At 48.6% G+C, this 14,161-nt stretch overlaps 1 protein-coding gene across 13 annotated transcripts in view; it reads right to left on the bottom strand.

The window, feature by feature from the left end:
- LOC103783443 (pyruvate dehydrogenase phosphatase regulatory subunit, mitochondrial-like) overlaps positions 1-12,738 on the bottom strand; it is a 62,849-nt gene extending 50,111 nt beyond the window's left edge. For 8 of the 13 annotated variants that reach the window (XR_010110283.1, XM_063597713.1, XM_063597712.1 and 5 more), the window contains exons 1-3: positions 12,543-12,735; positions 6,824-12,162; positions 5,113-5,371 (exon numbers count right to left, since the gene is read on the bottom strand). Coding sequence is in view for 10 of the 13 variants with exons in the window: in XM_063597713.1 (XP_063453783.1) it covers positions 5,113-5,339 (227 nt within the window). In the remaining 3 variants the exon portion in view is untranslated. Of the gene's footprint in view, positions 1-5,112; positions 5,372-6,823; positions 12,163-12,542 lie in introns of all 13 variants that reach the window. The other 5 variants (XR_010110282.1, XR_010110281.1, XM_063597717.1 and 2 more) reach the window with 1 other exon arrangement.
- Between the last annotated feature and the right edge of the window lie 1,423 nt (positions 12,739-14,161).

The raw sequence follows: 14,161 nt of genomic DNA, 5'->3' as shown, positions 1-14,161 counted from the left end.
GGAGTGGAGGCTGCACCACTGCACTTCAGCCTGGGTGACAGAGCAAGACTCCATCTTAAAAAAAAAAAAAAAAAAGAAAAGGAAAGAACATTGAGGAGTCTTTTTCGTGTATACTCTTTTACATATATATGTGTATGTGTATATATGTGTGTGTATATATATGTGTGTATATATATGTGTATATATATGTGTGTATATATAGATGTGTGTGTGTGTGTATATATATATATATATATATATTTTTTTTTTTTTTAGACGCAGTTTCACTCGTCACCCAGGCTGGAGTGCAATGGCACAATCTCGGCTTACTGCAACCTCTGCCTCCTGGGTTCAAGCTATTCTCCTGCCTCAGTCTCCCGAGTAGCAGGGATTACAGGTGTGTGCCACCATGCCCAGCTAATTTTTGTGGTTTTGTTTGTTTGTTTTTTTAGAGACAGAGTTTTGCTCGTCACTCAGATTGGAGTGCAATGGCACAATCTCGGCTCACCGCAACCTCCACCTCCCAGGTTCAAGCAATTCTCTTGCCTCAACCTCCCAAGTAGCTAGGATTACAGGTGTGCACCACCATGCCTGGCTAAATTTGTATTTTTAGTAGAGATGGGGTTTTGCCATGTTGGCCAGGCTGGTTTCGAATTCCTGACCTTAGATGATCCACCCGCCTCAGCCTCCCAAAGTGCTGGGATTACAGGCATAAGCCACTGCACCCAGCTTCTTTTACATATTTTCAATTTTGAATCATATAAATACATTGCCTATTCAAAAGTACATAAACTTTACATTGAAAAAAATGTTCTCTAATTTGTGGTAGCAACAGAATATAAAGGCTACAGTAATGCTAGGGCCCAAAGACCCAGTTTTGCAAGGGACCCATATGTCAAGAAAGCAGGTGGGGGGGTTCTAAGGTCATTTTCCCCAAATTATTTATCACTCAGTAAATAAACTAACATCTGTGTCAGCATGCCTGTCACTTGAGTTTACTGTATTTACTCTAATAATTATATTTTCCACATAAGATTGTCAGCGCCCTAAAGAGATTTTTCTATCATCTTTGTAACTGTGTGGAGCTCCACCCCAGGTGGGAGTTCCATTAACTGGCTGGCGGTCAGCACCTATAGCTCTGGTGATGTCTCTGCTGGGATAGCACTCCTTGAGCAGCTTTGACAGTGGCTCTCGCCCTTGGAGGTACATTAGAGTCCCCCGGGAAGCTTTTAAAAATATTGATGCCTGGCCTCACCCCTAGAGATTCTGGTTTGTTCTGGGGAGAGGTCTGGGCACTGGTAATTGTTAAAAGCTCCCCAGCTGATTCTAATGTGCAGACAGATTTAAGACCCATTGATCTATGAGAACAATAGTGAAGATGGAGAAGAGGAACAATTATAGATAAACGGCAGTATAAAACCATTTCACAAGCCACGGATAAGGCATAATAATAACTATTATTTTTTGAGACAGTCTCACTCTGTTGCCCAGGCTGGAGGGCAGTGGCACAAACTTGGCTCACTGCAATCTCCGCCTCCCAGGTTCAAGCAATTCTCCTGCCTCAGCCTCCTGAGTAGCTACAATTACAGGCTCATACCACCATGCCCAGCTAATTTTTGCATTTTTAGTAGAGACGGGGTTTCCCCATGTTGGGCAGGCTGGTCTTGAACTCCTGACCTCAGGTGATCCACCCACCTTGGCCTCCCAAAGTCGTGGAATAACAGGCATGAGCCACTGCACTTGGCCGAGCCATAATTTTTTTTTTTTTTTTGAGACTGAGTCTTGCTCTGTCGCCCAGGCTGGGGTGCAATGGCGCGATCTTGGCTCACTGCATCCTCCGCCTCCTGGATTCAGGCAATTTTCCTACCTCAGCCTCCCGAGTAGCTGAGATTAACAGATGCGCATAACCACTCCCGGTTAATTTCTATATTTTTAGTAGAGACGGCGTTTCACCATGTTGGCCAAGCTGGTCTCGAACTCCTGATCTCTGGTGATCCACTCGCCTTGGCCTCCCAAAGTGCTGGGATTACAGGTGTGAGCGATCGTGCCTGGCTGGCATAATTATTTTTAAGTGTGAGGTTTAAATAGTCTGCCTTATATCAATTCTAAGGTATTATATAATCTTGAAGCAACAAATTAAACCAAAAATGAACCTCCCTAGGTTCTCCCACTTAGAAACATTTACACTGAGATTAGTTTATCACTTTTTGTGGAAATACCTGATAATTAAATTTAAAAGGATTTCAAAAAATAGGAGAACGACTTTGACATCAAGGAAGCATTATGAGGCCAAGTGCGGTGGCCCACACCTGTAACCCCAGTACTTTGGGAGGTTGAGGTGGGCGGATCACTTGAGCCCAGGAGTTTGAGGTCAGCCTGGACAACACGGTGAAATCACGTCTCTACCAAAAAAACAAAAAATTAGCCAGGCATGGTAGCGCATGCCTGTAGTCCCAGCTACTCAGGAGGCTGTGGTGGGAGGATCACTTGAGCCCAGGAGGCAGAGGTTGTAGTGAGCTGAGATTGAACCACTGCACTCCAGTCTGAGTGACAGCGTGAGACCCTGTCTCAAAAACATTAACAAAAACAAAACCCACTTTTGCTCTTAAAAGTATCCACTGCAGGCCAGACACGGTGGCTCATGCCTGTAATCCCAGCACTTTGGGAGGCTGAGGCGGGTGGATCAGCTGAGGTCAGGAGTTCAAGACCTGCCTGGCCAACATGGTGAAACCCCATCTATACTAAAAATACAAGAATTAGCCAGGTGTGGTGGCATGCAACTATTAATCCCAGCTACTTGGGAGCCTGGGGCAGGAGAATCACTGGAATCCGGGAGGCACAGGTTGCAGTGAGCTGAGATCACGTCACTGCACTCCAGCCTGGGTGACAAAGGAAGACTCTGTCTCAAAAAAAAAAACTATCCACTGCATAAAATAGAAATCCATGAGTCTAAACTGGTGTGTGTGTGTGTGTGTGTGTGTGTGTGTGTGTGTGTGTATACAGATATATAACTGAGTAAATAAATGGGGGAGAAGGAAATCTCTTCCTGACAGTAATATGCCAACTATAATAAATGTAGAAGTATGATCAAAAAATCACCATTTGTCAACCATCATGGTGGTGGCTGACTCAGGCAACAGTTGTCAATGGATGCTAAGCCCGGTAGGTGGAGGTCTGATATGAACAGGATATTGGCATAATCTCAGAATCCATCTCTCCTCAAAGGGCACCGGCCCATTACAAGGGGAGAAAACAGGGTCTCTGTGCTAGAGATGCTTGGAGGACACCAATGTAACTGGGTGACCAGGGTTATCACCACCAGAAGTGAGACAGGACAGCCATACACCTCCTGATGTGGTGCACTGCTGAGAGTCCAGCCTAATTTCTGTGGTCTTACTGCCAAAAATGCATGATCTGGTTATGATGATGGATGCACAACTCTGTAAACAGATTTCAGCACTTAACAAGGATGAGTGGCATGGTATGCAAATTGTATCTCAATACAGAGATGGTTATAAAAGTCTCTAACCCAAGTCTGATCATAAGACAACAGCCTAGGCCAGGTGTGGTGGCTCACGCCTGTAATCCCAGTACTTTGGGAGGCCAAGGTGGGTGGATCACCTGAGGTCAGGAGTCCAAGACCAGCCTGGCTAACACGGTGAAATCCTGTCTCTACTAAAAAAACAGAAATTAGCCGCGCATGGTGGTGGGTGCCTGTAATCCCAGCTACTCAGGAGGCTGAGGCTGAGGCAGGAGAATTGCTTGAACCCAGATGGTGGAGGTTGCAGTGAGTGGAAATTGCACCACTGCACTCCAGCCTGGGTGACAGAGAGAGACTCCATTTCAAAAAAAAAAAAAAAAAAGAAAGAAAAGAAAACAGCCTAGGCAACACAGGGAGATCCCATCTCTACAGAAAAATACAACAATCAGCCAGATGTGGTGGTGCATGTCAGTAGTCCCAGCTACTTGGGAGGCTATGGCAGAAGGACTGCTTGAATCCACGAGGTCAAGGCTACAGTCAGCTGTGATAGTGTGACTGCACTCCAGCTTGGGTGACACAGCAAGACCCCATCTTAAAAAAAAAAAAAAAAAGGGAAGAAGAAAACATTAGCTAAACACAGGCTGAGAATTATCAGAGTGAAAGACCTGTATTCTTTTTTTTTTTTTTTTGAGGCAGTCTCGCTGTGTCACCCAGGCTAGCGTGCAGTGGCATGATCTCCACTCACTGACACCTCCGCCTCACAGATTCAAGCGATTCTCCTGCCTCAGCCTGCCGAGTAGCTGGGATTACAGGTGCACACCACCACGCCCAGCTAATTTTTGTATTTTTAGTAGAGACAGGGTTTCACCATGTTGGCCAGGCTGGTATCGAACTCCTGACCTGAGGTGATCTGCCCACCTCAGCCTCCCAGAGTGCTGGGATTACAGGTGTGAGCCACCATGCCCGGCCAATATTGTTGTATGAATCTAACATTACTTGTATAGTGGTATAATATTAATTAATGATGGATTATAAGAATCCATTCTGTAATCTCTGTAACTATTACAAATTAATATAAAGGGACTTAGCTTACAAGCCAATAGAGCAGAAAATACTTGACCTAAAAGAAGGCGAGCACAGAGAAACTAAGCCTATAGAGCATATTTCTCTTGGGGAATGAGAACAATATTAAGAACCTAGCAATTAAGCAAACACAAGCAGTTGTCTGCTTTGCTTAAATGCAATCCACATTATTTACAAACACAAATTTTTGTCAAAGTCTAAAATGTTGCTGGGTACAGTGGGTCATGCCTGTAGTCCGTAGTCCCAGCACTTTGGGAGGCCAAGGTGGGAGGACTGCTTGAGGCCAGGAATTCAAGCTCAGCCTGGGTAAGAAAGCGAGATCCTGTCTACCAAAACACCACCACCAAAAAAAAAAAAGGAAAATGAAATTTGCCAACTCTCTAAAAACCAGAGAACATGAGCATTATTAGCCATCCTTAAGCAAAATTCAGGAGATTCCACCTTGCTTCTTCTCATGCTACTTAGCAACATTTAGATTAGCTACTGGTGGGGCAGTATCTCTCAAAGGAGAGGGAATCTGATACGATTAGTGCAGCACAGCCATGAGCCAAATGCAGTCTGATCCTTACCTGCCCTGCTCCAAAAGGACAATATCCTTCCACCCCATTTTGGAGAGGTGATAGGCCACAGAAGTGCTCGTGATTCCACCTCCACAGATGACCACCTGTGCCTGGGTGGGCAGGGCCATGGAACGCGCCTCGGCAGCTGACGTGCTGTTTCTTGCAGAGGACCAGTTCTGCCATCCTGGGCTGGCTCTTTGTCTTCCAACAATCGACAGCAACCGGTAGAACATCATGTCTCTCACCAGCTAGATCTCAGGAACTCAAACTAGACAGAGAAACCAAACATATTTCATGCCATTCAACTCAGTGCATGGGATTAATGAGAAAGGGATTTGACAAAGAACGATAGCCATTCATTCAGCAAATATTTGAGGGTGGCCGGGCGCGGTGCCTCACACCTGTAATCCCAGCACTCTGGGAGGCCGAGGCGGGCGGATCACGAGGTCAGGAGATCGAGACCATCCTGGCTAACACAGTGAAACCCCGTCTCTACTAAAAACACAAAAAATTAGGCTGGGCACAGTGGCTCACATCTGTAATCCCAGCACTTTGGGAGGCCGCGGCGAGTAGATAACGAGGTCAGGGGTTCGAGACCAGCCTGACCAACATGGTGAAAACCTGTCTCTACTAAAAATACAAAAATTAGCTGGGCATGGTGGCGGGTGCCTGTAATCCCAGCTACTCAGGAGGCTGAGGCAGGAGAATTGCTTGAAGCCGGGAGGTGGAGGTTGCAGTGAGCAGAGATCGCACCACCGCACTCCAGCCTGGGCGACAGAGCGAGACTCCGTCTCAAAAAACAAAAACAAAAACAAAAAACAAAAACAAAAAAAGAAATATTTGAGGGCATTCTGAGTTTCAGATATTCTGCTAGCAGTGAACAAGAATGGGGAAGTCCCTGTCTTTATGAAATTTACATTTGAGAGTTTGCGTGTGTGAATGAGGAGAGCACCAATCAATATACAAATAAACATACAAATAAAACAGTAAATAAAGCTAATGTGATAGAGTAACTAGGGGCATATTTAAAACAGGATGGTCAGAAACAGCCTCCAAGGAAGTGACATTTGGAAACAGACCTGAAGGATAAGGAACGAGCTATACATTTGGCAGACACTGAGACGAGCATGTGCAAAAGCCCTGAGGTAAGACAGACCAAGAACAAAAAGGAGGCTGGCATGTACACGACACGGGGAGTGTGGGGAGATGATCTAAGACAATGCTGGAGAGGCAGGCGGAAGCCAGTTACACACAGCCCTTGGGTGCCATCAGCAGGAGTTGGAATTTTATTCAAAGTACAAAGGAAAATCACTAATGCGGGAGTATCACTAGCAGGGGAATGAAATGATCTGGGATGTTTTTCTTTTCTTTGTTTTTTTTGGTGGTGGGGGGTGGGGGGATGTTTTCCAAAGGTCAGTCTGGCTCCATGGTGGAGAGCGGATGGTAGAATTATAAAAACAGAGTCGACTTCCTGGGCTCAAGTGATCCTCCCACCTTGGTCTCCCAAAGTGCTGAGATTACAGGCATGAACCACTGCCCTTGGACAAGGCAGGGTTTTAACAAACTTAATCTATCAGCAAAACAGATGACTGTTCAAGTTTCAAGAAACTGAAGAAGAAAGCAGCCCATGCAGTCATGTGTACAGGAGGATGAGGACTTTGAAACGAGAGGCGGTAGACAAGGGGGCCTCAGGGCAGCTCACTGCTAGTCATCTCCTTACCGCCTCCACTGCCAGCCACAGGACCCACAGATGCTCCACAGTCAGCCCAAGTTGTCCAAGGCCAAGGTATCTATGTCCATCCATCAGAACTGCAACCAATGCAAGCACAGACTGTGTCCAGGCAGACATCCCATCCAACTGGAGACAAATTGTCTTGGCCACCTTGTGGTTGCCACCATGCCTCTCATCCCTGGTCCCTGTTAAGCACCATCTCAAAACAGAAGCTTCTCTACCCAGCTAGTCTTTCCATAATCTCATCTCCACGTGACCAATTTATTTCCCGTGGCCCAAGCTCTCTTTGTTTTCCTCTCCTTCAAGCCCCTCTACTGCACCCTCTAGAATACCTTTCCCAAAGGTAAACACCCACCCCTTTGCTGACATTCTCTCTACCCTCTGTCCCAATGGCAACACAGCTCTCCTGGGGAACTGCTGCTGCCAAATGGCCAGCCCCGTCCCATTGACCTCACTGTCAACCTCCTGGCTTCTGACCCGTGACCACTCGGTTATACTTGAAAACTGTCCTGCTCCTTGGTGGCGTAGGCTAGCACATGTTAAGCCACAGGCAGACCTCTGTCTGTATTCAGGTTCAGAGCCCAGCTATTCCTCTCTCAACCTTCAACTTCACCTCCTTTCTTCCCTCATTCTAAGCAGATAACCTGGCTCATCTCATTCCCTGAAACCCTTCCTGTAGACCCGTTTGCATCTGCAACCATCTCTTCCTTCCTTCTTTTATCCACTGGAAAGTTAATCTCCCCCAAGGGCCCTGGATCCCACTTCCTCCTCTCTTCTCTTGACCCTAGCTCCATCAACTGCTGTCTCTCTTTCATGTACCTGCAATGTTTCCCTCCGTTTTTGCTCCTTTTCCTCAGCAATTTTTTTTTTTTTTGAGACGGAGTCTCGCTCTGTCGCCCAGTTGGGAGTGCAGCGGTGTGATCTCGGCTCACTGCAACCTCTACATTCCAGATTCAAGCAATTCTCCTGCCTCGGCCTCCTGAACAGCAGGCACTACAAGCACCGCCACCATGCCCAGCTACTTTTTGTATTTTTAGTAGAGACAGGGTTTCGCCATGTTGATTAGGCTGGTTTTGAACTCCTGACCTCGGGTGATCCACTGGCCTTGGCCTCCCAAAGTGCTGGGATTACAGGCGTAAGCCACCACACCCACCTTAATGACTTTCTGATGCCCTTAGGAAAAAGGCAAAAGTCTTTTCATATCAAGTGCAAGATCCTTCACAGTCTGGTTCTTATCTGTGGTCTCATTTCTCCTTTCCTCACACTCTGACCAAGCCAGACTGAACAACCTGTAATTCGTCAAACATATCAGGTGAGGCGTGAATGTTCTATTCGGCTCCAGGTTCTGTGCATGCTGTTCCCTCCTGGCAGGTTCCTGCCACCCCTCCCCCAAATACAGGTAATCTCCTCAGGTCACAGCCTCTTTGACATCTTATTTATTTATTTTTTTTGAGATGAAGTCTCGCTCTGTCGCCCAGGCTGGAGTGCAGTGGTGCGATCTCAGCTCACTGCAAGCTCTGCCTCCTGGATTGATGCCATTCTCCTGCCTCAGCCTGCTGAGTAGCTGGGACTACAGGCACCCACCACCATGCCTGGCTAACTTTTTTTTTTAATTTTTAGGAGAGACGGGGTTTCACCATGTTAGCCAGGATGGTCTCAATCTCCCGACCTTGTGATCCGCCTGCCTTGGCCTTCCGAAGTGCTGGGATTACAGGTATGAGCCACCGTGCCCAGCCCCCTCTTTGACATCTTATCTGACACTCTCCCCCTCCTTCTCCAACACTTGGTTAGGTGGCTCTTCTATGTTCTCCTATAACACACTACACTTCTCCCAGCACAGAACTTACCACACTGCACAATGGTCTGTTTGCCAATCAGAGAAGCAACACGCCAGCATGGCAGGGAATCCAGGCTTTGGGGGCGGACAGTTCTGGGTTTGAAAATATCCCCACCTCTCACTAGCTGTATGACTATCAGCAAGTTACTAAATCTCTAGGCTTTGAGCTCCTCATCTGTAACACGGGCTAGAAACACCTACCTCACATGGTTGCTGCAAAGACTAAATCAGACAAGGCAGGAAGAACATGGTACAAGCACCTAAGAAGCACTCAGTAAGTGGTAGTTATTTTTTATTATTTTTTGAGACGAGGTCTGTCACGCAGGCTGGAGTACAGCGGCATGATCATGGCTCACTGCAGTCTCAACCACCCAGACTCAAGCGATCCTCCCACCTCAGCCTCCAGAGTAGCTGGGACCACAGATGTGTACCATCACACTCAGCTAATTTTAAAATTATGAATATTTGTAGAGGTGAGGTCTCACTACGTTGCCCAGGATGGTCTCAAGCTCCTGACCTCGTGATCTGCCCACCTTGGCCTCCCAAAGTGCTGGAATTACAGGCTGAGCCACCACACCCGGCCTATTATTTCCCTATTATAATGGAACTAAGAGCAGAAACCTTATAAATTGCTCAGTTTTCCCAGCGTTCAGCATAGGTACCTAGGAAATATATGTTGATGCATGAATGAGAACAGAGAACAAAGAAATGGGGGGAAAGAATCAAAGGTAGGCCCCCCAGATTTGAGGAGATACCTAAATACCTGAGAGAATTATTTTCATTTGTATTTATTGTGAAACAGAGTCTCACTCTGTCACCCCGGCTGAAGTGCAGAGGCGTGATCTCAGCTCACTGCAACCTCTGCTTCCCAGGTTCAAGTGTTTCTCCTGCCTCAGCCTCCCAAGTAGCTGGGATTACAGGCGCACACCACTGTGCCCGACTAATTTTTTGTATTTTTAGTAGAGATGGAGTTTCACCATGTTGGCCAGGCTGGTCTCGAACTCCTGACCTCAGGTGATCCACCCACCTTGGCCTCCCAAAGTGCTGGGATTACAGGCATGAGCCACAGTGACCGGCCAATAATTTTTAAAGCTAATATTTTTATAAGTAGTTACAATGCACCAGATACTGCCTATGTATATAACTAATTTAATCCTCACAACCTTATGAGGTAGATACTAGCATTTCTATTCCACACTTGAGGAAACAGGCACAGATAAGTGGAAGTGACTCACCCAAGGTCCTACCAAACTGTTGAGTAGCAGAACCCTGCCAATTTGGCATTAGTGGCCTGCTATTTAATCATGACTCCACGCTACCTTTCAAATAAAAGCAGATGGTAAGGAAAGGACAGCTGTGAGGACTGAACCATTAAGCACATTCCCCTAACAGAAAAAGGGAATTGCAAAGGTGGCAGAACAAACACAGTAACAGATGAGTTTTAAGGTGGAATTAAAAAAAAACTTTAGGCCGGGCGCCATGTCTCACGCCTGTAATCTCAGCACTTTGGGAGGCCGAGGCGGGTAGATCATTTGAGGTCGGAAGTTGGAGACCAGCCTGGCAAACATGGTGAAACCCCGTCTCTACCAAAAATACAAAAAATTAGCTGGGCGTGGTGGCACGCACCTGTGGTCCCAGGTACTCATGGTGCGGCCACCATTGCATCTTGGGCCTCACTAACCAGTTCCCGTTTGTTGGATTCAATACTGTCTCACCACACAGGCCAATCTTGCGTTTTATTAATTTAAAAAAAATTTTTTTTTTGTAGAGATGGGCTCACTATGTTGCCCAGGCTGGTCCTGAACTCCTGAGGTAGGAGGATCGCTTGAGCCTGGGAGACAGAGGTTGCAGTGAGCCGAGATTATGCTACTGCACTCCTGCCTGGGTGACACAGTGAGACTCTGTCTTAAACAAAACAAAACAAAACAAAACAAGGCCAGGCCCAGGGGCTCACACCTGTAATCCTAGCACTTTGGGAGACCAAGGTGGGTGGATCATTTGAGGTCAGGAGTTTGAGACCAGCCTGATCAGCATGGTGAAACCCCGTCTCTACTAAAAACAGAAAAATTAGCCAGGTGTCGTGGCTTGCACTTGTAGTCCCAGCTACTCAGGAGGCTGAGACAGGAAAATTGCTTCAACCAGGGAGATGGAGGCTGCAGTGGGCAGAGTCGCGCCACTGCCTGGGCGACACAGTGAGACTCCATCTCAAAAAAGCCCAAGGTGCTTGGCGCCAAAAAAGGGATCTCTGACCTTGTGTTCATTATGACCTTCAAAAGAATGAAGTGGTGAGGGCATGAGGGCAGAGGAAAAGAAGGGCTTAAGACAACGAAGGAAAAGAAGGCACCAGAGTCTAGTGCCTTTGCCGCCAAACCTAAGCCTATAAGGTTGGCAGCAAAACCAAAGCACAAACTCATGACAAAGGAGGTAAAGCCAGGGGAGAAGAAACCGAAGACGTCAAAGACAGAAATGAAGCACATCATCTGGTTTAAAACAAATGATAGAGTTTTTACAGTTCTGGAAAATGACCGTATAATATTCTCTGCTAAGAAGAATAACTTCTGCTAAACAACCATAAGACTGCAGCTGGCTCTACTCAGATCTGCTTACTCCAACAAGACCAAGGTGCTAGTTCTAACTTCGAGTTGTCCCTCTGTATGGCTGCAGCGTTGCGCACAAGACTGCCGGTCACAAGGAAGACTGGATGAGCGTGGGTTCACACAACATTTCCCACACTTGCCTCAGCAAAAGAACCACCTGGGACACTTGTTTAAAAATAACAGATTCCCACGGTCCACCTCGGCAGATTCTGATCCTGCCACGCCAGGGAGCTGTATTTTTCAACAAGTACACCAGGTGATCACGCAAGTTTAAGAAATTAACACAAGTTGGCCGGGCGCAGTGGCTCACGCCTGTAATCCCAGCACTTTGGGAGGCTGAGACGGGCGAATCATGAGGTCAGGAGTTCGAGACCAGCCTGGCCAACACAGTGAAACCCCGTCTCTACTAAAAATGCAAAAATTAGCCGGGCGTGGTGGCGCACACCTGTATTCCCAGCTACTTGGGAGGCTGAGGCAGGAGAATTGCTTGAACCCAGGAGGCAGAGGTTGCAGTGAGCCGAGATCGCGCCACTGCACTCCCGCCTGGGCGACAGAGTGAGACTCCGTCTCGGAAAAAAGAAAAAAAAAGAAAAAAGAAATTAACACAAGTCCCTGCCACTGGAAAAGCATATCCGTCAGGCTGGCTCCTCCTCCACCACCAGCCCCCATCCCGGTACATCACGTTTACATGCATGCGGAAAATGGGCTTGGAGATTCTTGATTCAAATCCGAGGTATCACACATCGGCCCCCAAAGGTCAAACATTAAGAAGGAAGCTTACTGCCCTGTCCCAGACTTTTCTAGGTGACTTCTTCCTCCGGACTCTGCAGCAGTCTTACTAGTTCTAAAAGCACAAGCGGACCGCACGTCTCAACGCGGGAAAACAGTTCCATCTGCAGGGAGGGAGGACCGGGCTAGACAAGCTGGAGTTGGCTCTGCGCCGCAGGGGTGTGCAAGCCCGAGACGGGGGAGCCCGAGGTCACCCCGGCCGCCCTGGCATCGGGGCTGAGGTGCAGGCTCCTGGAGGAGCGGTGCGCAGGCCCAGGGGTAGCCGAGGACACAAGCCAAGGCACGAGCGGACAACCTTACGGGGACGAGTACTGGCGCCTGGACGCGACTTCGCGAGAGGCCAGGCGGAACCCACTGGAAGCGTGAGCTAGCGGGGACCACCCCCGGGCGAAACCAAAGGAGAAAGAGGGGAACCCAGGGGTCCCGGGGTGCTTAGGCCCGCGCGGACGGGGAGGCCAGAGTTGCCCCGAAGCTATCTCCTTACCTCACCGGCCCCCACGGGCTCCGCGCTCAGCTACAGCCCGGCGGGAGCAATGCGGCAGCCACAACAGTTGCCGGCGGTCGCCGCGGGCCGGAAAGCGGGGTTCGGGGATGGGAAGGGGGCGGGGCGAAGCGAGCAAAAAGTTCCGGGGAAGCCGAGACCGCGACCTTCCGCGCTTTACGGCCCCAGGGCAAGGGTACTGCTGGCGCGTGACCTCAGCCGCGCACGAGCGCGCCGTGACGCCCTCGCGGAGCCCCGCCCCTGCCACGTGGGCTTGTTTGGGTCTCGCGAGGCACCGCCCCCCGGGCCTCTTTGCCACCCTCAGAGGCGAGCTGTGGAAGCCTTGACTCTTAGGGCCGTTTTAGAACCGGGGCCTCGGACCGGCGGGGTTTCTGCACGTGGAACCGGAACATCTGAGATGATCGCAGGCCCTGTGGAGTGTGGGGAGCGCGGGAGTTCTTTCTTCCCTCGAGGCCCGTGCCAGGGCTTACTCCAAAGCCAGTGGGTCCCCAGTCCTAAGCCAAGCAGTCCCGGGGGAAAACGCTTCTCATCGCCGTGGGAGCGCGGATCTTGGAAGTGGCTCTGGGCTTTCTTGGGCGAGGCTCTCACAGAGTAGATCGGAAGTCCATTCTGCTGGCCCGCCCCACCTCGGAGGACGGACTAACGGACCTGAGTTCCCGGCCCTATCTTACTCTTCTCAGCTTCTCAGCTTGGCTCAGCTCAGAGGAAGAGGAATCACTGAAGTCTCAGAGAAGTCTCCACTCATCCCTTCCTCACCGTCACATCAGCCTTTTCTTTCCTTCTAGAACTCATCACTGACTCAAGGATATAAGTTTGATGACTGTCTTTTCCACTGGTGTGACACGATCTCTGTCGACAGAACCTTAGTCTTATGCATAGCTTTATTCTCAGCACCCAGAACAGTGCCTGGCACCTCTTCCACTGAATATTATATGCATAAGGGTCTCATGCTGCAGCCACCATTGCATCTTGGGCCACACTATCCAGTTCCCGTTTGTTGGATTCAATACTGTCTCACCACACGAACCAATCTTGTGTTTTATTAATTTAAAAAAAAAATTTTTTTTGTAGAGATAGGCTCACTATGTTGCCCAGGCTGGGCCTGAACTCCTGGCCTCAAGTGATCCTTCCATCTCAGCCTCCCAAAGTCCTGGGATTACAGGCGTGAACCACCGTGCCTGCCCCAATCTTGTGTTTTATTGCTGGCCACCTGTAGCCAGGCACTGTGCAGGATGATGGGATCCAGCAGTGTACAAGAAAGAGGTGGTTTCTGCTCTTAGGGAGTGGCAGTCAAGTTCCAGGGACCCCTCTGTCACAAGGCCAGGCCACAGCCTACATAGTTTATACCCCATTTACTGGCCAGTCAAATCACACAAAGACAGCCCAGATGAGGTCTGCCAGACAGTGGACTGAAACTATGCCATAGGCTCCTGTGCTGGATAAATACTTCCATATTTTAGCTAGGATTGAATGCTTGGGGACACCTACCTGTCTAAAAAAAGAGAAAACGGCTGACCAATTTGAGACATTCTCAGGGAAGGCTTTCCTGATGCCCAGATGTGGCAATTTCATGAAAAATATCACAGGTTTTCCTCATGAAC

The sequence above is a fragment of the Pan paniscus genome, chromosome 18 (assembly GCF_029289425.2).
Source record: "Pan paniscus chromosome 18, NHGRI_mPanPan1-v2.0_pri, whole genome shotgun sequence".
Taxonomy (NCBI): domain Eukaryota; kingdom Metazoa; phylum Chordata; class Mammalia; order Primates; family Hominidae; genus Pan; species Pan paniscus.
Note: the sequence above shows the minus strand (reverse complement) of the source record. Positions and strands in the feature narration are given on the sequence as shown.